General features: G+C 41.7%; 3 protein-coding genes across 7 annotated transcripts in view; 2 read left to right on the forward strand and 1 right to left on the reverse strand.

Annotated features, from left to right (window-relative positions):
* The window catches only part of LOC115179515 (zinc finger protein OZF), a 919448-nt gene that overhangs the window by 650491 nt on the left and 247201 nt on the right, over window positions 1–21756 (forward strand). The window lies entirely within an intron of this gene.
* LOC115179539 (gastrula zinc finger protein XlCGF17.1-like) overlaps window positions 1–21756 on the forward strand; it is a 558171-nt gene that overhangs the window by 342976 nt on the left and 193439 nt on the right. The gene's annotated exons all lie outside the window — the stretch shown is intronic.
* Window positions 8281–9966, reverse strand: LOC115179215 (zinc finger and SCAN domain-containing protein 2-like). Its single transcript, XM_029740609.1, has 5 exons — window positions 9957–9966; window positions 9659–9742; window positions 9215–9466; window positions 8711–9130; window positions 8281–8626 (listed from the first exon to the last, which is right to left on the reverse strand). The coding sequence occupies exons 1-5, from the start codon at window positions 9964–9966 to the stop codon at window positions 8403–8405; spliced, it is 990 nt and encodes a 329-aa protein (XP_029596469.1). The 3' UTR covers window positions 8281–8402.

Here is a 21756-nt window from a genome sequence, read left to right on the forward strand (position 1 = left end):
ACGAGACTGTCACTGTTTGCAAAGAGTTCAATCTGAGATGTCATTATGAATCTAAGCATGGTACTTTCAGAAGTAGATTTCCCACCTCAGACATGAGGCTGAAGTCTGACGCAGAAAGGAAGGTGGGCCTAAGGAGTGAACACCCTGCGTGTTTTACAGTGGTGATTTTAGCATGTAGATATTGTATTATTATTATTTAACCTTTAATTAACAAGGCAAGTTGTGAAACATGCTGACGCCTTAAAGGCTAAGAAAAAGTCTGTCTGACAATGGTTTCCTACATTGTCACAAGGTATAGGTTGTACACCTATTTAGACCTGAAGTAGCAGGCAGTCTAAATCCAGATTAGTGACAATGTCGGACTACTAAAACCATTTGTAACATTATTTAAATTAGTCCAACATAAAGCTTGAGCTTTCCTTTCAGCACCATGGAGTGAATCCTTACCACCGCTACATCTGGCTATCAGCCACCGGAGCCTCGTCCGGCAGCTAAACAGTTAATTCAGCCTCAGTTACTGCTGATATGACTGACTTGCTTAAACAAATATGGTTTCTACTGACTCCTTGTGGATTTGTGTAAGTCGATAAGAACCGCCTAGTTAAATCAAGGTTAAACAAAAACATCCGAAACAGTTCGGAAGAGTTTGTGCATATGTTATGACGACATGTTGTGACGTTTTCGTTTTGGACATTGTGTAAGGGTTTTTTCGGCTATTCCGTGCACACACTTTTTTCCTGGAGGCAGGCCTAAGTCAGTAGCTGAAGTCTAAGCCCCTTCATTGGGGATTGGTCAACATTAATGACAGATTTATTGAGTTATCTGACTATTTTGAGGAAGTAGCTATAGACCCTTTTCCAGTACTTGACACACTGACGTCACTCACAGACTATTGGCTGCAGATTTGCGTTATTGCTTCTCAACAAAATAACTTTTTGCCGTTATATACGCTTTCAATGTTGTTTTGAATCTTGCTTGAACAGTCGCTAAGATTACAGAATGCTAATGCTCATTGATATAGGCTATAGCAAAAGCTAGCCAAAGAACCATTTTACTGGTTGAAGTGTTTTTTTAAAGTATTGTGACGACCCTGGGGACACCAGTGTAATGAAACAGGCAGGCAGGGAGCAGGTCTCGAACCCTCGACCTTCATGCCCGAAGTCCGGCGCGCTATCGACTGTGCCGCAAAAGCATGCTCGAGCGGCAGAGTCGATTTCCGCGCTTATAAACCCAGGGTCGTCACAGTATAATGCAGTTCATTTGTGATGACACAAACATTATATGAAGCAGGACATTCATACAAATCGTAAAATCCAATTATAATCAAAAAGTAGTGTGAAATGCACTAATAAGCAACATGTAAATATAGGCTTTTTTTTGCTGCCATTCTATAAGAACTTGTTCTGCCACCAACTTGCGCGCCTCGCCCTCTTGCAGCAAATTTGTAAACACAAAGGGTTCTATGGCGTCTCAAAATGGACTAACAGCACTACTGCCGCTTTTTTCACGTTTTTCAAGCAAAGGTCTTTAAAGGGAGTATGCAAGCACACTCGTTAGGTTCACCTAGTCTTAAGAGATGACAAAAGCACCTTTATTTATCAAATAAATGTATGTTTAGAGCAAATGCACCTCTAACTAAATGTAACTCCAAAGAAACTCTAATTAAAGGGATAGGCCAATCAAATTACAAATGTACACATTGGTTTCTTCACCCTGTATACAATCCCAATAATGTGCACGTCAGCAGTGAAGTTCTCATGATGGAAGACTTTCAGTACAGCAGTGTTCCCCAATCCTTGTCCCAAAGGGGTGCACATGTTTGTTTTTGCCCTAGCTCTCATACCTTATTCAATTCAAAGCCTTGAGTTGCTTAGTTGAATCCAGTGTGTGAGTGTTAGGGCAAAAACAAAAAAGCTCACCTCTTTGGATCCCAAGGACCAGGATTGGAAAACAATGTAGTACATAACAAAAGGTGTGATGATGCAAATGATATGCAATTATCATTAGGACATTTGCATCATCTTCACACTTTTTCCTCTGTACTGAAAGTTCTCCATCTTGAAAAGTTGATTGCAGTGGACTAATGAACAAAATACTACAATAAAGTTTTAAAAAAATAGTGAAACATCCCTTTCAAAGAACCTAATACTCCATTAAAGGAGTAGTTTACAACTTGAAGTCCTGCATGTAAAATTACTTGGTTTGTATTCAGGGGACTAGGTGTGTATTCAAGATTTGTGGTGTGTACTCAGGAGATGAATCTCTGATCTTAGCAGTGCCATTCTTACACCTTCACAGCATTGCACTGTGGTTCTTCAATGTTTTCCTGCCCCTGTTGAACAGATAAAACATTTGTGGATCTTTCGAAAATGTCTCCTGTATCTGCCATTTCCATCATGTTGCAATGGTTGTTTTGCAAAATGTTTTTTTTTTGTAGAGCTGGGCCAATGGAAACCTGTCCATTGATGTCATCTCTAGATCCTGCAGTGCAACAAGTCTCCACTGCCACAATCAGGACCCAGTGACTGTAGGTTTGGACTTGTGTGGAAGGAGATAGGCAGGCTGGGTTTGTCCTCACTGTCAATCTGTCTGAGATCAACCTCCTGGTCCTCCCCTGTGCAGGCCACACCCCCACCCATTGTACTGTATGTATGATCACATTTTGAACAATGGCTGTTGAAAATGCTGTGGTGCTGACTAACACAATAGGAAAGGTTGTGGTAGATGTGGGCCATCACATGTGAGGTCACAGCTCTTTCACTCTAAACATTCATATCAATGACTCACCTTGAAATGGGCCATCACCACTAGAGTTCTAGAAGACTATTTACATAATCAACTGGGCATCACAACAGTCTGACCCTCAATATAGTCTTGGGTATTGTGGCAAAGAAGGGGGTCGAGTGATAAATGGCAGATATGTGAGGGCAGAACTAATAAACGGGCTCTGCCCGATCACTAAAATGGCCACCCCGATCAGAACTACAGATCACAAAATGGCCGACTGCCAAAACTACAATTCCCAGAAGCAAGGGGAACCCTCAGAAGGTGGAGCCGACCCACAGATAAAAGGTCAAGAAAAACCAGGAAGAGAGAGAGAGAGCGGGAAGGATCTATGAACCATAGAGAGAGAGACATTCTACATTGGCTGGATTTACCGTGTACGAGCTGGACTGTTTTGGACTTACCTGTTGGCGTTTAGACCTGGACCTACCGAGAACCAGATTTGTGTACCGAATCCTGCTATCCTTGACCTTACCTGCGACCTGGGTGGACCAGGACAGAGAAACAAACATACAGGTACTGTCGTGTTCGAAAGAACTTTAATTCTGGGCTGACTTTGGTGACAGTTTCTCACTTAATTTGTGACAAACGCTCCTAGCTTTGAAGAGGTTTGCCACACGTGGTGGAGAATGTGGGCATTGGATTAACCATACCGCTGGTTAGGTAGAAAAAAAAAAAAGAAAAAAAAGTTTAGTTAGCACTCCAAAGGGGAGTCAAGTTTTTTTTTTGTTTGTTTTTTTTGTGGCTTTGTTTGGTTAGGACAGTTTTTTCAGGAAAATGAGTATGGAGGGAGCCATACAGGCCCTGTTACAAGCGGTGGCCGCCCAACAAGAGGCAACTAGAGCTCAACAAATAGCTCATCAGGATGCAATGCGAATGTATCAGGACACGTTACAGGTCCAGCACCACACCAACCAGCTGCTCAGAGAAGAGCAAGAGAGAAACACCCGGGAGTTAAGAGAAGGCCTAAAGGGGCTAGCGGACCAAATTGGGACTCAGTTACCAGCTGCAAATACCCAAAGGTGGGCCAATCATTTTCCCCACTTCATCATGAAAAATGGTTTGGTGTACAGAGTCTCAAAAATAGGGGTTGATGTGGTGGAACAGTTGTTGGTCCCCACCCGGTACAGAAAGACAGTGCTGGATCTAGCTCATGGGCACATTCTGGGTGGACACCTTGGTATCGATAAAACCCGAGACCGGATTGTAAGGAGGTTTTACTGGCCAGGAATTCAGGCTGAAGTGGCTCGGCATTGTGGAGAGTGCCCGGAGTGCCAGGTAACAGCTCCCCGACCAGCGTTTAGAAGCCCGTTAGTGCCACTCCCCATAATCGAAACGCCATTTGAGAGGATAGCGATGGACATAGTGGGCCCACTACCCAAATCTGCCAGAGGGCACCAATACATTCTGGTCATTCTAGATTATGCCACTCGCTACCCAGAAGCCATTCCCCTTCGGACAATGGCTTCCAAAAATATCGCCAAGGAACTAGTGCTATTGTTCACCAGGGTTGGGGTCCCAAAGGAGATCCTTACTGACCAGGGGACCCCCTTTATGTCCCGCCTTATGGCAGACCTTTGTAAATTGTGGCAGGTGAAACAGTTGAGGACATCAGTTTACCATCCACAGACGGACGGGCTGGTTGAGAGATTCAACCGGACCCTGAAGTCAATGCTCAGGAAGGTAATCGACAAGGATGGGAAAAACTGGGATTGCATGTTGCCATATCTGATGTTTGCCATTAGAGAGGTTCCTCAAGCCTCGCTGGGGTTTTCTCCCTTCGAGCTGGTATATGGGAGGCACCCCCGGGGAATCTTAGACATTGCCCGGGAAACCTGGGAACACCAATCCACCCCGTATACTAGTGTCATAGAGCACGTCACGGCAATGCAAAACAGGATAGCCACAGTCATGCCCATCGTCAGAGAGCACATGAGACAAGCACAAGAGCACCAGCGGCACACTTATAACCGGCAGGCTACCCTGAGGGAATTTCAACCGGGAGATAAGGTGTTAGTGCTGATCCCCACGGTAGAGTGCAAACTACTAGCCACATGGAAAGGACCATATGAAGTACTGGAGAGAATAGGAGAAGTTAATTATCGGATCCGACAGCCAGGTCGACGGCCCCAGGAACAGATCTATCACATAAACCTGTTAAAAGCATGGAGAGAGAGAGAAACACTAATGGTCACGTACCCCACACACACTCAGGAGACAGCTGAAGTAAATATTTCACCTACTTTGTCCCCAGCACAAGTACAGGAAGTAAAGACCCTGATCCAGAAAAACAGAGATGTGTTTTCAGAAGTACCCGGCCGAACTGAGGTTACAGCTCATGATATCGTTTCCCTACCAGGGAGAAAAGTGAGCATGAGGCCATATCGGGTACCCGAGGCTCGACAGGCAGCGATTAGAGCAGAGACGGAGAAAATGTTGACAGCTGGAGTGATCGAAGAGTCACATAGTGAGTGGTCTAGCCCAATTGTGATGGTCTCCAAGCCCGATGGGTCTTTGCGGTTCTGTAACGACTTTCGGAAGGTAAATGAAATCTCCAAGTTTGATGCCTACCCCATGCCCAGAGTAGACGAACTACTGGAGAAAATTGGTAAAGCTCGGTACATTACGACCCTGGACCTGACAAAAGGGTACTGGCAAATTCCTCTGACCCCCAGGGCCAAAGAAAAGACAGCATTTGCAACCCCTGACGGTTTGTTTCAATACACCGTCATGCCATTCGGCCTACATGGGGCCCCAGCCACCTTTCAACGGCTCATGGACAAGGTCCTAAAACCGCACCAAGCATACGCCGCAGCTTATTTAGATGACGTGGGGATCTACAGCCCAGATTGGGAATCCCACTTACCCCGGGTACAGGCGGTGTTAGACGCCCTTAGAAAGGCAGGGCTCACGGCGAACCCTGCCAAGTGTTATGTGGGGTTAGAGGAAACGGAGTATCTGGGATACACCGTGGGAAGAGGATTAATCAAACCCCAACGTAAGAAGGTGGAGGCAATTAGAGAATGGCCGAAACCAGTAAATAAGAAGCAGGTTCGAGCCTTCCTAGGGCTGACCGGGTACTACCGGAAGTTCATCCCAAGTTATGCCACAGTGGCCGCCCCACTCACCGACATGACTAGAGCCAGAGGGCCAAACATGGTCAAGTGGGATGAAAGGGCCACCAAAGCATTTAGGACATTACAGGAGGCCCTCTGCTGTAATCCAGTGCTGGTGGTACCAGACTTTGAGAGAGAGTTTGTGGTTCAGACGGATGCTTCAGAGGTCGGCTTGGGAGCAGTGCTGTCCCAAGAGGTAGAAGGGGTGGAACACCCCATCCTGTTTTTAAGCAGGAAGCTGGAACCACGGGAAACCAACTACTCAGTTGTTGAGAAAGAGGCGCTGGCAGTAAAGTGGGCTCTGGAAAGCCTGAAATACTACCTGCTGGGGCGCCACTTCACCCTCATCAGTGACCATGCACCACTCACCTGGATGCATAGGGCTAAAGAGAAGAACGCTCGGGTGATGCGGTGGTTTTTGAGTCTCCAACCGTTTCACTTTGACTTGAAACACAGAGCAGGAAAGGAAATGGGAAATGTGGATGGGTTATCCCGCATGCACGCATATTTTGCTGCGGTAGCCCGACCTAGGGGGTCGGATCTAGGGGGGGAGATGTGTGGCAAAGAAGGGGGTCGAGTGATAAATGGCAGATATGTGAGGGCAGAACTAATAAACGGGCTCTGCCCGATCACTAAAATGGCCACCCCGATCAGAACTACAGATCACAAAATGGCCGACTGCCAAAACTACAATTCCCAGAAGCAAGGGGAACCCTCAGAAGGTGGAGCCGACCCACAGATAAAAGGTCAAGAAAAACCAGGAAGAGAGAGAGAGAGCGGGAAGGATCTATGAACCATAGAGAGAGAGACATTCTACATTGGCTGGATTTACCGTGTACGAGCTGGACTGTTTTGGACTTACCTGTTGGCGTTTAGACCTGGACCTACCGAGAACCAGATTTGTGTACCGAATCCTGCTATCCTTGACCTTACCTGCGACCTGGGTGGACCAGGACAGAGAAACAAACATACAGGTACTGTCGTGTTCGAAAGAACTTTAATTCTGGGCTGACTTTGGTGACAGTTTCTCACTTAATTTGTGACAAACGCTCCTAGCTTTGAAGAGGTTTGCCACAGTATATATTGAACTCTAACAAAGGGCCATGGAAAAGGTCTGTTGAAATGAATACTGTAGTGGTGTGAGAAAGGTAACACAAGCTTCCTCTCTGGTTCCATTCCCCAATAGTAACTGGGTCATTATTGGATTGTGGTGGTAATGCTGTCCCTGGACTTTGGCACCATAAAAAAGACTAATAATACATTACAATACTATGCTAACATATGGAATGGTTTAGAGAATTGATTGTTTACATAATTTATTTAGTATTTTAGGACTACATTAGGTATAAACAATATATTTTAAAATGATTTGATAAAATACTGAATTTGGCCTTTACTACTATATCCCATAGAAACACATTGAATGACACCTTCATTAAAATACTAATGGTGAAAACTGATCAACACGTCATCAATATCTGATACATTTAGTACAATTTAGTATCTTATTAGGATCCCCAGCGGCTACTCTTCCAGGGGTCAAACAGGAATCACAAAAAATGCATGATATACATACAAGCTCTACATTTATCATTAAACAAAAGTTTAGTAAAATAAAATAATCCACCCAAACTAATGCTGAAAACTGATCATCACACCATCTTTATCTGATATACACTGTGTACGAAACATTAGGAACACCTTCCTAATATTGAGTTGCCCCCCCTTTGTCCTCAGACCAGCCTCAAATCTTCAGGACATGGACTCTCAAGGTGTTGAGAGCGTTCCACAGGGATGCTGGTCCATGTTGACTCCAATGCTTCCTACAATTGTGTCAAGTTGGCTGGGAGTGGATCTACTCTGAATAGCTCGTTCCATCTCCTCCCACAGATGGACAATTACTGTTCTTGGAACCATTCCTGGACAAGCCTTATGGCGTAATCCTGCTGAAAAAATCTACTTGCACATGGATACACTGCTGCCATGAAGGGATGCACCTGATTGGCAATGATTATTTAAATATCCTGTGGCATTCAAACATTGTTCATCTTTTATCAAGGGGCCCAATGTGTGCCCTGAAAACACACCCCACGCCATGGATGCATGCAGTGGTGTAAAGTACTTAAGTCGTTTTTTTTGAGTATCTATACTTTACTATTAATATTTTGTACAACTTTTACTTTGAAAATTCCTAAAGTAAATAATGTACTTTTTACTCCATACATTTTCCCTGACACCCAAAAGTACTAGTTACATTTATGATTAGCAGGACAGAAAATGGTCCAATTCACGCACTTATCAAGATAACATCCCTGGTCATCCCTACTGCCTCTGATCTGGCGGACTCACTAAACACAAATGCTTTAATTGTAAATGGTGTTGGAGTGTGCCCCTGGCTATTGGTAATATAGTAATATAAAAAACCAACAGAATTGTGCAGTCTGGTTTGCTTAAAAACCTCAAGGAAGAAGTAAGGTTCACTCCTTTGTGTGTTCTCTACAGTCAGATCAGTGGCAAGGCTTCTCTCCTTTGTTTACCTTGGTGGCTTTTTAATTGGCCCATTTGAGAGAAACTATTACCACAGTCAGAGCAGGAGTAAGGCTTCACTCCTGTATGTATACGTTCATGTCTTTTTAAGTGGCCCAGTCGAGAGAAACTCTTTCCACAGTCAGAGCAGGAGTAAGGCTTCTCTCCTGTGTGTGTTCTCTGATGAACTTTAAGCTCAGCTGATGTTGTGAAGCATTTTACACAGTCAGAGCAGCAGTAAGACTTCACTCCAATATGTCTACGTTCATGTTTTTTTAAGTGGCCCAGTCGAGAGAAACGCTTTCCACAGTCAGAGCAGGAGTAAGGCTTCTCTCCTGTGTGTGTTCTCTGATGAACTTTAAGCTCAGCTGATGTTGTGAAGCATTTTACACAGTCAGAGCAGGAGTAAGGCTTCACTCCTGTATGTATACGTTCATGTGTTTTTAAGGTGCTCGGTAGAGAGAAACTCTTTCCACAGTCAGAGCAGGAGTAAGGCTTCACACCTGTATGTATACGTTCATGTGTTTTTAAGTGGCCCAGTAGAGAGAAACTTGTCCCACAGTCAGAGCAGGAGTAAGGCTTCTCTCCGGTATGTATACGTTTATGTGTTTTTAAGTTGCCCAGTAGAGAGAAACTCTTTCCACAGTCAGAGCAGGAGTAAGGCTTCTCCCCTGTGTGTGTTCTCTGATGATCTTTTAGCTGAGCTGATGTTGTGAAGCATTTTACACAGTCAGAGCACGAGTAAGGCTTCACTCCTGTATGTATACGTTCATGTGTTTTTAAGTGACCCAGTCGAGAGAAACTCTGTCCACAGTCAGAGCAGGAGTAAGGCTTCACTCCTGTATGTATGCGTTCATGTGTTTTTAAGTTGCCCAGTAGAGAGAATCTCTTTCCACAGTCAGAGCAGGAGTAAGGCTTCACTCCTGTATGTATACGTTCATGTGTTTTTAAGTTGCCCAGTAGAGAGAATCTCTTTCCACAGTCAGAGCAAGAGTAAGGCTTCTCTCCTGTGTGTGTTCTCTGATGAACTTCTAGATGAGCTGGTGTTGTGAAGGATTTTACGCAGTCAGAGCAGGAGTAAGGCTTCCCTCCAGTGTGCACTCTCTGATGAACTGCCAAAGCTCCTGGTGTTGTGAATCTCTTCCCACAGTCAGTACAGGAATACGGATTCTCTCCCGTGTGTATTTTTAGGTGTGTTTTCAGCTTTGATAGAATTGGGAAAATCTCCTCACAATGTGGGCAGTGGTGAGACCTCTTAGTTCTGTGATCTTTCTGCTGTTGCTCTCTGAATGTAGAGAATGTCTCAACACGGTCTCCTGTGTGAACAACATCAGAAGAACCAGTCAGTTGGTGTGATATACATGTCAATCAAATTTATATTATGAAGCCCTTTTTACATCAGCAGTTGTCAGAAAGTGCTTTACAGTAACCCAGCCAAAAATCCCCAAAGAGTAAGCAATGCAAATGTAGAAGCACAGTGGCCAGGAAAAACTCCCTAGCAAGCAGGAATCTTGGAAAAAATGGTTATACCGGGTGACATATGTATTCATATCAGTTGGCTGTACAATACAAAAGGGGAATAAAACTATTCTAAAAGTGGGTAAGAGTCCTCCACTCACTATCACAAGGGTTAGGAACTACACAAACTCATTTCATAGAACTTTAAAACACTGGCAGTTTGTCTACTACACTTCTTTAGTCTACTCTCTGAACACTCCAGATAACCCAGTGAATAAAACAAATGCTGGCAATACTGGTGTCAAACCATGCAAGTCTCAGTAGCATGAAATAACATCTACCTTCTCATTGAAACAGTTCATCGTGAAACAGTTCTACTGCAACTTTTCATACACAGCGGAGAAGTTCTAACGAACAACAAACTTAGATAGAACCTGCTCTTACCATGAGAAACAGATTTCCCAATCTTCTCCTCCTCTTCTTCATCTTTAACGTTGACATTCAGCTCCAGTGTTTGACTGCAGTCTTCCAGCTTCACTGATGCCATCTCTGGATCCTGCAGTGCAAACTGGGCTCCACTGTCACAATCAGGACCCAGTGACTGTAGGTTTGGACTCAGTGTGGAAGGAGAGAGGCAGGCTGGGTTTGTCCTCATTGTTGATGTTACCGGCCTCGTACCTGAGTCGGCAAGTAGTACAAGAGAAACAGACACAAGTTATTTTCTTGACAGTTCTGGCAAGGTCTTTATTCTCTATTAAATATATATATATTTTGTTGTTGTTCAATTATCTAATTCAGTGCTGGGCTTGGACTGAAATAGTTGCCGATACTCATTTTGGGTGCCGGTACTGTTTATATTTAGGTGCAGGAGCTCCACAATACTTTTGAGCTAATACTTAACCTATAGAAGATAAATGCATAAAAGACTCAAAAACCATTTAGTACAAGGTTACAGTTTGTTTTAGGCATCACTATGTGATATTTTCATCAATAACCTTGTATTCACTGTTTTACTTCAAAAAACAATTATATTTCCTGTTCACACCATAGTAACGTTTATAGATAAAGACAAACTGAATGTGTCAATATTATTACACATGTAGAAAACCGATGATCATTACATTTAGCTTCAAAACAGTAGAGCAACTGTAAAATTGTCACACTCTGCTGCACCCTCACTGCCTGCACTGAAGTCTGTTGACGCAGACAGAGTGGATGCTGCCATTTTACCACCTTCTGAATTTTTCATTTCATGGAGCTCGACGGACAATTCCTTCGACCTCGTGGCTTGGTTTTTTCTCTGAAATGCACTGTGAAATGTGGGACCTTATATAGACAGGTGTGTGCCTTTCAAAATTATGTTCAATCAATAAAATTTACCACAGGTTGACAACAATCAAGTTGTAGAAATATCTCAAGGATGACCAATGGAAACAAGATGCACCTGAGCTCAATGTCGAGTCTCATAGCAAAGGGTCTGAACACTTAAGTAAATAAGGTATGTTTTTACTTTTTTATAAATGTTTAAACATTTCTAAAAACCTGCGTTTGCTTTGTCATTATGGGGTATTGTGTGTAGATTGATGAGGAACAATTTTTATTTAATCCAATTTAGAATAAGGCTGTAACGTAACAAAATGTGGAAAAAGTCAAGGGGTCTGAATACTTTCCGAATGCACTGTATGTATTCATATCAGTAGGCTGTGCAATACAAAAGGGGAATAATACTATTCTAAAAGTATCTCGTACGTCATAAAAATGATGAGCTATATCATCCTCCACTCACTATCACAAGGGTTAGTAACTACACAGACTCATTTCATATCATCCTCCACTCACTATCACAAGGGTTAGAAACTACACAGACTAATTTCATAGAACTTTAAAACACTGTCAGTTTGTCTACTTCACTTCTTTAGTCTACTCTCTGATCACTCCAGATAGCCCAGTGAATAAAACAAATGCTGGCAATGCTGGTGTCAAACCATGCAAGTCTCAGTAGCATGAAATAACATCTACCTTCTTTTGAAACAGTTCATCATGAAATCCTGCCCTGCCTTTCTAAAGTCTTCAAAAGCCAAGTTAACAAACAGATCACCGACCATTTAGAATCCCACCGTACCTTCTACGCTATGCAATCTGGTTTCCGAGTTGGTCATGGGTGCACCTCAGCCACGCTCAAGGTCCTAAACGATATCATAACCGCCATCGATAAAAGACAGTACTGTGCAGCCGTCTTCATCGAACTGGCCAAGGCTTTCGACTCTGTCAATCACCGCATTCTTATCGGCAGACTCAACAGCCTTGGTTTCTCAAATGACTGTTTTGCCTGGTTTACCAACTACTTCTCAGATAGAGTTCAGTGTGTCAAATCGGAGGGCCTGTTGTCCGGACCTCTGGCAGTCTCTATGGGGGTGCCACAGGGTTCAATTCTCGGGTCGACTCTTTTCTCTGTATAGATCAATGATGTAGCTCTTGCTGCTGGTGGTGATTCTCTGATCCACCTCTACGCAGATGACACCATTCTGTATACATGTGGCCCTTCCTTGGACACTGTGTTAACTTCTCCAGGGCCAGTGGGACGAAATCGTCCCACCTACGTAACAACCAGTGGAATCCTGTGGCACGTTATTCAAATACCTTAGAAATGCTATTACTTCAATTTCTCAAACATATGACTATTTTACACCATTTTAAAGACAAGACTCTCGTTAATCTAACCACACTGTCCGATTTCAAAAAGGCTTTACAACGAAAGCAAAACATTAGATTATGTCAGCAGAGTACGTCAGCAGAGTACCTAGCCAGAAATAATCAGACACACATTTTTCAAGCTAGCATATAATGTCACATAAACCCAAAACACAGCTAAATGCAGCACTAACCTTAGATGATCTTCATCAGATGACACACCTAGGACATTATGTTATACAATACATGCATGTTTTGTTCAGTCAAGTTCATATTTATATCAAAAACCAGCTTTTTACATTAGCATGTGACGTTCAGAACTAGCATACCCCCCCGCAAACTTCCGGTGAATTTACTAAATTACTCACGATAAACGTTCACAAAAAGCATAATTATTTTAAGAATTATAGATACAGAACTCCTCTATGCACTCGCTATGTCCGATTTTAAAATAGCTCTTCGGTGAAAGCACATTTTGCAATATTCTAAGTAGATAGCCCGGCATCACAGGGCTAGCTATTTAGACACCCACCAAGTTTAGCCCTGACCAAAGTCAGATTTACTATAAGAAAAATGTTATTACCTTTGCTGTTCTTCGTCAGAATGCACTCCCAGGACTTCTACTTCAATAACAAATGTTGGTTTGGTTCAAAATAATCCATAGTTATGTTCAAATATCCTGTTTTGTTCGTGCGTTCAAGACACTATCCGAAGTGTAAAGAAGGGTGACGCGCACGACGCATTTCGTGACAAAAAAAATCGAAATATTCCATTACCGTACTTCGAAGCATGTCAACCGCTGTTTAAAATAAATTTTTATGCCATTTTTCTCATAAAAAAGCAATAATATTCTGACCGGGAAAGCGTGTTTACGTTCAAAGAGAGAGAAAATTAAAAAATGTGATCCCCTCGTGCACGAGCCTCAGTCTGATGGTCCCCTGATAGAGCACTTACCAAAGGCGCTAATGTGATTCAGCCTGGGGAGAGCCTATGGGAGCCGTAGGAAGTGTAACGTTACAGCAAAGATCCTAAATGTTCAATAAACAGAGCCAAGAAGCCCAAGGAATGGTCAGAGAGGGTACATCCTGTTTGGAATCTTCTCAGGTTTTTGCCTGCCATATGAGTTCTGTTATACTCACAGACACCATTCAAACAGTTTTAGAAACTTTAGGGTGTTTTCTATACAAAGCCAATAATTATATGCATATTCTAGTTTCTGGGCAGTAGAAATAACCAGATTCAATCGGGTACGTTTTTTATCCGGCCGTGTAAATACTGCCCCCTAGCCCTAACAGGTTAACAAACCTCCAGACGAGCTTCAATGCCATACAACACTCCTTCCGTTGCCTCCAACTGCTCTTAAATGCTAGTAAAACTAAATGCATGCTCTTCAACCGATCGCTGACCGCAGCCGCCCGCCCGACTAGCATCACTACTCTGGACGGTTCTGACTTAGAATATGTGGACAACTACAAATACCTAGGTGCCTGGTTAGACTGTAAACTGTCCTTCCAGACTCACATTAAGCATCTCCAAACCCAAATTAAATCTAGAATCGGCTTCCTATTTCGCAACAAAGCCTCCTTCACTCATGTTGCCGAACATACCCTGGTAAAACTGACTATCCTACCGATCCTTGACTTCGGCGATGTCATTTACAAAATAGCCTCCAACACTCTACTCAGCAAATTGGATGTAGTCTATCACAGTGCCATCTGTTTTGTCACCAAAGCCCCATATACTACCCACCACTGCGACCTGTATGCTCTCGTTGGCTGGCCCTCGCTTCATATTGGTCACCAAACCCACTGGCTCCAGGTCATCTATAAGTCTTTGCTAGGTAAAGCCCCACCATATCTCAGCTCACTGGTCACCATAGCAACACCCACCCGTAGCATGCGTTCCAGCAGGCATATTTCACTGGTCATCCCCAAAGTCAACTCCTCATTTGTCCACCTGTCCTTCCAGTTCTCTGCTGCCAATGACTGGAACAAATTGCAAAAATCACTGAAGCTGGAGACATATCTCCCTCACTAATTTTAAGCATCAGCTGTCAGAGCAGCTTACCGATCACTGCTCCGGTACACAACCCATCTGTAAATAGCCCACCCAACAACCTCATTTCCATATTGTTATTTATTTTTGCTCTTTTGTACCCCAGTATCTCTACTTGCACATCATCATCTGCACATCTATCACTCCAGTGTTAATGCTAATTTGTAATTATTTCACCATTACGGCCTATTTATTGCCTTACCTTCCTAATCTTACTACATTTGCACACTGCATATAGATTTTTCTATTGTGTTATTGACTGTACGTTTGTTTATCCCATGCGTAACTGTGTGTTGTTCTTGTCTAACTGCTTTGCTTTATCTTGGCCAGGTCGCAGATGTAAATGAGAACTTGTTCTCAACTGGCCTACCTGGTTAAATAAATGCGAAATAAAATAAATAAAACAGTTCTACAGCAACTTTTCATGCACAGTGGGAAGTTGGAATGAAAAACAAACTTAGATAGAACCTGCTCTTACCATGAGAAACAGATTTCCCAATCTTCTCCTCCTCTTCTTCATCTTTAATGTTGACATTCAGCTCCAGTGTTTGACTGCAGTCTTCCAGCTTCACTGATTCCATCTCTGGATCCTGCAGTACAAACTGGGCTCCACTGTCACAATCAGGACCCAGTGACTGTAGGTTTGGACTCAGTGTGGAAGGAGAGAGGCAGGCTGGATTTGTCTTCACTGTTGATGTTACCGGCCTCAGACTTAATCCGAGTCAGCCAGTAGTAATAAAGAGAAACGGACACAAAAGTTAGTGCCAGAACTGTCAAGACTTTCTTTATTCTCTAAAAATATTGTTTATATTTAAGTGCAGGAGCTCCACAATATTGTTGAGCTAATATTCTATAAGAGGAACATGAGCTCAAACAGTAGACATTTGAGGTGATGGTTCTCAGCTCCAGTGAGCTCCTGTCCAAGTCAAGCACTGATCTCATTTCAATAGATCTGGTAACTAAGCATTGACAACAAAACATTAATTAATTCACATTAGGCAAAGTATACACTTTAAATTAGGCTACACAACTTAAATGCACTTAATCTATAGTAAATTTCCTGAATTCACATAAATGCCTCAAAAACATTTAGTACAAGGTTGCAGTATGTTTTAGGCAGCACTATGTACTATTTTCCTGAATAACCTTGTCTTCACTGTATTATTTCAATCAAAAACCAATAGTATTTCCGTTCACACCATAGTAACATGTATAGATAGACAGAAACAACTGAATGTCTCTGAATATCAGTACACATGTAGAAAACTGATAATCATTACATTTAGCTCCAAAACAGTAGTGCAACCGTAAAATTGTCTCTCTGCTGCACCCTCACTGCCTGCACTGAAGTACGTTGATGCAGACCGAGGGGGAACCGCCATTTTACCATCTCGTGAATTTTACACAAAACCAAAAACGACATGTAAAACGAACCCAGAAATCTCAGGTAAATGTATATTTTATGAAATTACCTTGACGAAATGATATACATCCACTCAGACTAACCCAATGTCTCCAACTATGTGACTTGTAAAAAAGTGATCACGTTCACTCACGCGGTTTGACAGAAAAATAGCACATAAAACCCTTATCAAACGTTATAATACCTTGACGTATTTGTTACCTAGCATGTTATGACATGTTCTTTCGGTATTATAACGTGCTATTACATACCAGTAGTAATACATTTAAAACGGACACAGAAGTTGTCGTCTCGACTGCACAATTCTGACGTATCCTTTATTCTGAAGAATGATGCGCGCCTGCGCGGAACTTCCTGTTCCCCCACTACCAGTTTCTAAACCCAGAGACGTAACAACGCGAGACTTCAGAGAACGCCTGTGAAGCAGACCAAGACGGGGTTTGAGAAGTCAATGAGAGAAGTGAACAATTCTGATACTTTTGCAGCGGATAATGGGGATCCTAATAAATACCAAAAAGATTCTGTCGGCACACACTTGAAACATGGCCATTCTTTTATCAATTTCATAACTGCAGTGGCTTATTCACAATACCTCACACTGCGTATCATATATATATATCCTAGCATCACAGGTAGCCTAGTGGTTAGAGCGTTCGGCTAGTAGCTGAAAAGTTGTGGATCGGATCCCCGAGCTGACAAGGCAAAAATATGTCGTTCTGCCCCTGAACAATGCCGTTAACCCACTGTTCCTTAGTAGGCCGTCATCGAGGTAAAGGTAAAGGTAAAAAAAAAAAAAAATCACATGAGTAGCTAGACCATGGTGAAGTTGGTTTTATTTTCAGACATTCATTCGCCAAATATCATTTAAAACTGTATAAATCAATAACTAATTCAGCGTTTGTCACAGAAACATCCATCTATGTATGATTTATTCTATAAATGTCTAGTATACTTTTACAACCTTTGCTTTGAGTAGAAATTCCCGTTTTGATTTGATAGAAATACATAAAATCTCAAATATTGCATTTAAAGATGAAGAAATCAATAACTAATTCAGTGATTGTCTCAAAAAAGTGAGAATATGCATTTAATAAATGTTAATTTCAAGTGCAATTTGTTCTATATGAAGTTAGACAATGTTTACATAAAGTTGTACAATGTTTACAATATTAAATTGTATGTCAAATCAATGTTTGCATTTTTAGTGCAACAGTTCCACATTTTAAAGTAGTTACAAGGCACAACAGTCATTTATTTATACGTCTCTAATTTAACAGCAAAAAGTCCCCTTCCAATAATTTTCTATTTTGGCTTTGTTGAGGTCCTTCTTTGTCATCCCCAGACAAGCTAAATGGAACCATCTCTGGCACACAGAGCATTCTATCTGCAGTATTAAAGACATAAAACAGGGTTATGTTTATTTACATGTAAATAACAGTTCTGGAATACACAAATTCTGTTACATGCTTTTGCAATTAGGAACATTTTCAAATTGAATTGGATTTTTGTTCAATCACTAAATTGACATGCATTTGACCAGAACACTGACAGAAGCACACATAACTGAGGTGTTATTCATCGTTGAGTATTCAGGCAATATAAATCGTTTGCAAAAAACGTATGCGTTGATAAAAAAAGGTATCACATATCAATGTTGTAATATTAAACATTACAAGAATGGCATCTTATAGATGTTATATATTTCCATCAAATCAAAATTGGATTTTTTATTCAAACAAAGGTTGTAAAAGTATGCTAGACATTTATAGAACAAACTATATCTATTTTTATATTTCTGTGACAATCAATGATTTAGTTACGTATTTTTACAATTATAAATGGCTTTTTGCAAATGTCTGCTGAATGTCCGTTGAATGTCCGAATGTGTGAATATAAAAGCAACTTTACCTCGGTAGTAGGCAGATTATCTTCTTCAATCAACGGTAAAACGGATTGACTTTCTTCCTTCTGTCCATCTTCTACACGGTTTAGCGCTCCAACCACTCCTGGAATATTTTACTCAAGACGATGAACCTCAATATATAACGAAACCCCAGATATAACACCCTTTTATCGCTGCCCTGCTCCGAAAAACATGCAATCAATACAAACCACTACTGGTCACTCTGACTGACTACCTTTCCTAATGCCTCCTTCACCATCTTCCTGACCTCAAATGATCTCCCAAAAATAGATAATTGTTGATGAATCGCGCTCCAAAAGAAACCGTTGTTCGTTTACAATATCACAACGGAATGTATTACAATATATAACCTTCATGCCTCAAAACTGGGAGAAGCATAAAGAGCAAGTCATTCACCCGCCATTTGTTCCTCAAGACGGGTAACACAACGACACGCGTCAACATTTTTTAAAACGTTTGTAATTTTATAAGGTTGCTATATTAATGATCAGTTTCCGTTAATATCGCAAACTATTATTTCTCTAGGCTAACATAAGAAACCCTGCCTGGATACTTGCATGCTAGCTAATATTAACTTAGCTGCTCTAGCCTACTATGGTCATGTTCCTCTGGCCAGGGTAAACAAAGCGGCAATGTTGTGTATTGCTGCGCTGCACGAATTGATTGTGAGACTGTGTTGGCCGTTTCCATTACACATGTCGAAAATATTGTTTTTACCACATTGCTTTTGTTGAAAGCACCCGAGTCAATGGAAACCTGCCTAATAATGTCTGGGTGATTGGTTCAGATTTGGTCAGGTCTAATGTTTGTGTCAAGTAAAAAAAAGAAGGAAAAAAAAGACATCAATCGACATCGGTCGGTGCTTACTGGGGTGTATCATATAGTGTCGGCCTATAACTGTATTTTATGAATGTCCATCCATGTGGTAGGCCTAGCGTTTGTAAAACAGCCAGTTGCATTGGCTTTATTAGTCCTGGTTCCTAAGATTCATTATTTTGTCTATTTAAGCTCTGAAAAGGCCCATCAGCTACCCAACTTTATCAGGAGTTATCCTGAGCCTATTGGCAATGAGAATCAATGCATTTACACAGCGGGAAATGCAGAAGTATAATTTATTTTGCTATGATCATCTCGTCAAAAATGTACAGAGAAACTTTAAACCACTGATTATCATGACAATTTAGCTGACAGGCTTCAACTCCCGGACAACAGAGGTTTCAGAGTCCTGCAATAGAGCGGAGATGCTAATATTTGTGTAAACTCTACATAGTTGTGTTCTGTGGGTGTCACTGAGTAGACTGAACAATCCATAGATAAGGCTGTAGAGTGCAATATAAATGTCCAACACAAACAAAAGATCCTCCATACTCAACTGGCGGACCGCGGTCCGGATACAGAATGGGGTCAATACGGAAACCCTAATTTTTGCCGTTGGGCTTCGACCCCTGGTATCATATAAACACACAAAAGACATGGACAGGTTTAGGATTGAATTGCAGGAAATTAGCTTTAAAACAGCAAAATGTTTTCTCCGCTAAGAGGAGGGTTGTTAAGATTTTGGGGTTGCAAGTTCGAGGTTTGTTACTACGCCAATAAATGACAATATCCATCTGGACCTTTGCCACCTAGGACATTTGTGTGACTGGATCTTCTCAAATAGTACTGGAGTATCCCTGCAATAGACTGACTGGGAAGGTGATTTTTCAGTCCAAGTACTGCAGTAAGAGCTAAGACGCTAATATTTGTGTAAACTATTGGTAATTGTTTTCTGTGGGTGTCACCCGTTTCATTGGTTCACAATCCAACTAGATTCATAAGTGCATATAAAAATGTCCCCAATGTTATTTTGCGGTATACCTCCACAGAGTGATTTCAACAGTTTTTGTCTGGTTATTTTCAAACGTTTTAATTAAATATTTTAACCTTTATTTAACTGGGCAAGTCAGTTAAGAACAAATTCTTATTTACAATGACGGCCTAGACCGGACAAACCTGGACGAAGCTGGGCCAATTGTGCGACGCCCTATGAGACTCAATAATGAAACTAATTCGTTATTGTAAATCATTTTAAATTAAATAACATTCAAACCATGTTTAGCGTTACCTAGTCCAAATATGGCATGATTCCACTATTTTGTATCATTTTGCGTCACTTTCAATGAGGGACATTTATTTTGAGGGCGAACCGCCAATTCCACCATTGTGGCTAATCGTTATTGTAGCCATCTTCACATAGGTAGGGACAAGCGAGTACCAGGGCTGAGTTCAGCAGGAGGACGGAGACGTTGGCCACATTCAGATATAAATGTATTATGTAGAACAAACATGCCTCTGATTCTAAGGATTCATGTCAGTTCTATTCAGGGGATTTCTATCTGCAACTTTCCATAACGTTTTTGTTCTGAACAACCCCAGACGAAACCCACTGAGCTATATACGAACCTGCAAAGCCTCACATATGAACGTGTGGTGGACTCCGCATCATGAGCTTGTAAAATATTGTTTTTGCACGTTCTTCACTCACTCGGTTTGGCACAAAACCTTTCCCAAACGTGATAATACCTTGACGGGTGTGTTATCTAACATGTTATTGCGTTCTTTCGATATTAGACCGTTTAAACGTGCTATTACATACCTGTAGAAATAAAGTGAAACGGACAGCACAGTTTCTGTGTTTTCTAAATTGAAAAGGATGATGTGCGCCTACCGGAACTTCCTGTTGCCCCCACTACCACAGTGCAACAGCGACATGTATTGGACTGATGGACTAACTACTGCTAAAGCATGTAGAATATAAAAAGTGAGATTGATAAGCCAGACAAATAAAACTTGGTTTAAAAAACGAAAGGGGGGTCTGTTTTAGTGTCTATGTTTATCAACCCATTACATATGCATTGTAGATTATCTCTGTGGAAGGCCAAGAAGATCATCAAGAACCTCAGCAAGAACCTCAGCTACTCGAGACACGGCTTGTTCACCCTGCTACCATCTATCAGGTGGAGACAGTACAGGTGCGTTAAAGCTGGGACGGAGAGAATGAAACGGCTTCTATTTCCAGGCCACAAGACTGTTAAACAGTCATCGCTGATTTGATTTAGAGAATATTGGTGACTAGCAAATTGGCTTGTCCCAGTGTGTAGAGGTGTCGTGACATGTATTGAGTAGATAAATACAGATATACAGTACCAGTCAAAAGTTTGAACACACCTACTCATTCCAGTTTTTTTAAACATTTTTACTATTTTCTACATTGTATAATAATAGTGAAAACATCAACACTATAAAATAGCACATATGGAATCATGTAGTAACCAAAAAAGTGTTAAGTCAAAATATATTTTACATTTCAGATTCATCAAAGTAGCCACCCTTTGACTTGATGACAGCTTTGCACATGCTTGGCATTCTCTCAACCAGCTTCACCTGGAATATTTTTCCAATAGTCTTGAAGGAGTTCCCACATACGCTGAGCACTTGTTGGCTGCTTTTCCTTCACTCTGCGGTCCGTCTCATTACAAACCATCTCAATAATGTGTTGAGGTTGGTGATTGTGGAGGCCAGGTCATCTGATGCAGCACTCCATCACTGTCCTTCTTGGTCAAATAGCCCTTACACAGCATTCTCCTGTTGTTAATTTGAATGCCATGAATTAAACAAGAGCATTATATTTACCCCAAAACTACAATGATTCAGTAGGTCAATAAAGTAGAGGTCGACCGATTAAGATTCTTCAACGCCGATACCGATTATTGGAGGACCCCAAAAAAACCGTTGCCGAT

Source organism: Salmo trutta, chromosome 39, assembly GCF_901001165.1.
Source record: "Salmo trutta chromosome 39, fSalTru1.1, whole genome shotgun sequence".
In the NCBI taxonomy this organism is placed as follows: domain Eukaryota; kingdom Metazoa; phylum Chordata; class Actinopteri; order Salmoniformes; family Salmonidae; genus Salmo; species Salmo trutta.

Excerpts from the sequence above, each read along its gene's own strand:
- LOC115179215 (XM_029740609.1), bottom strand. Across the intron at positions 9,467-9,658 it reads GTCTCACCACTGCCCACATT|CTCATCTAGAAGTTCATCAG; the intron begins GTGAGGAGATTT and ends TCACAACACCAG. Across the intron at positions 8,627-8,710 it reads AAAGCGTTTCTCTCGACTGG|CTGAGCTTAAAGTTCATCAG; the intron begins GCCACTTAAAAA and ends TCACAACATCAG.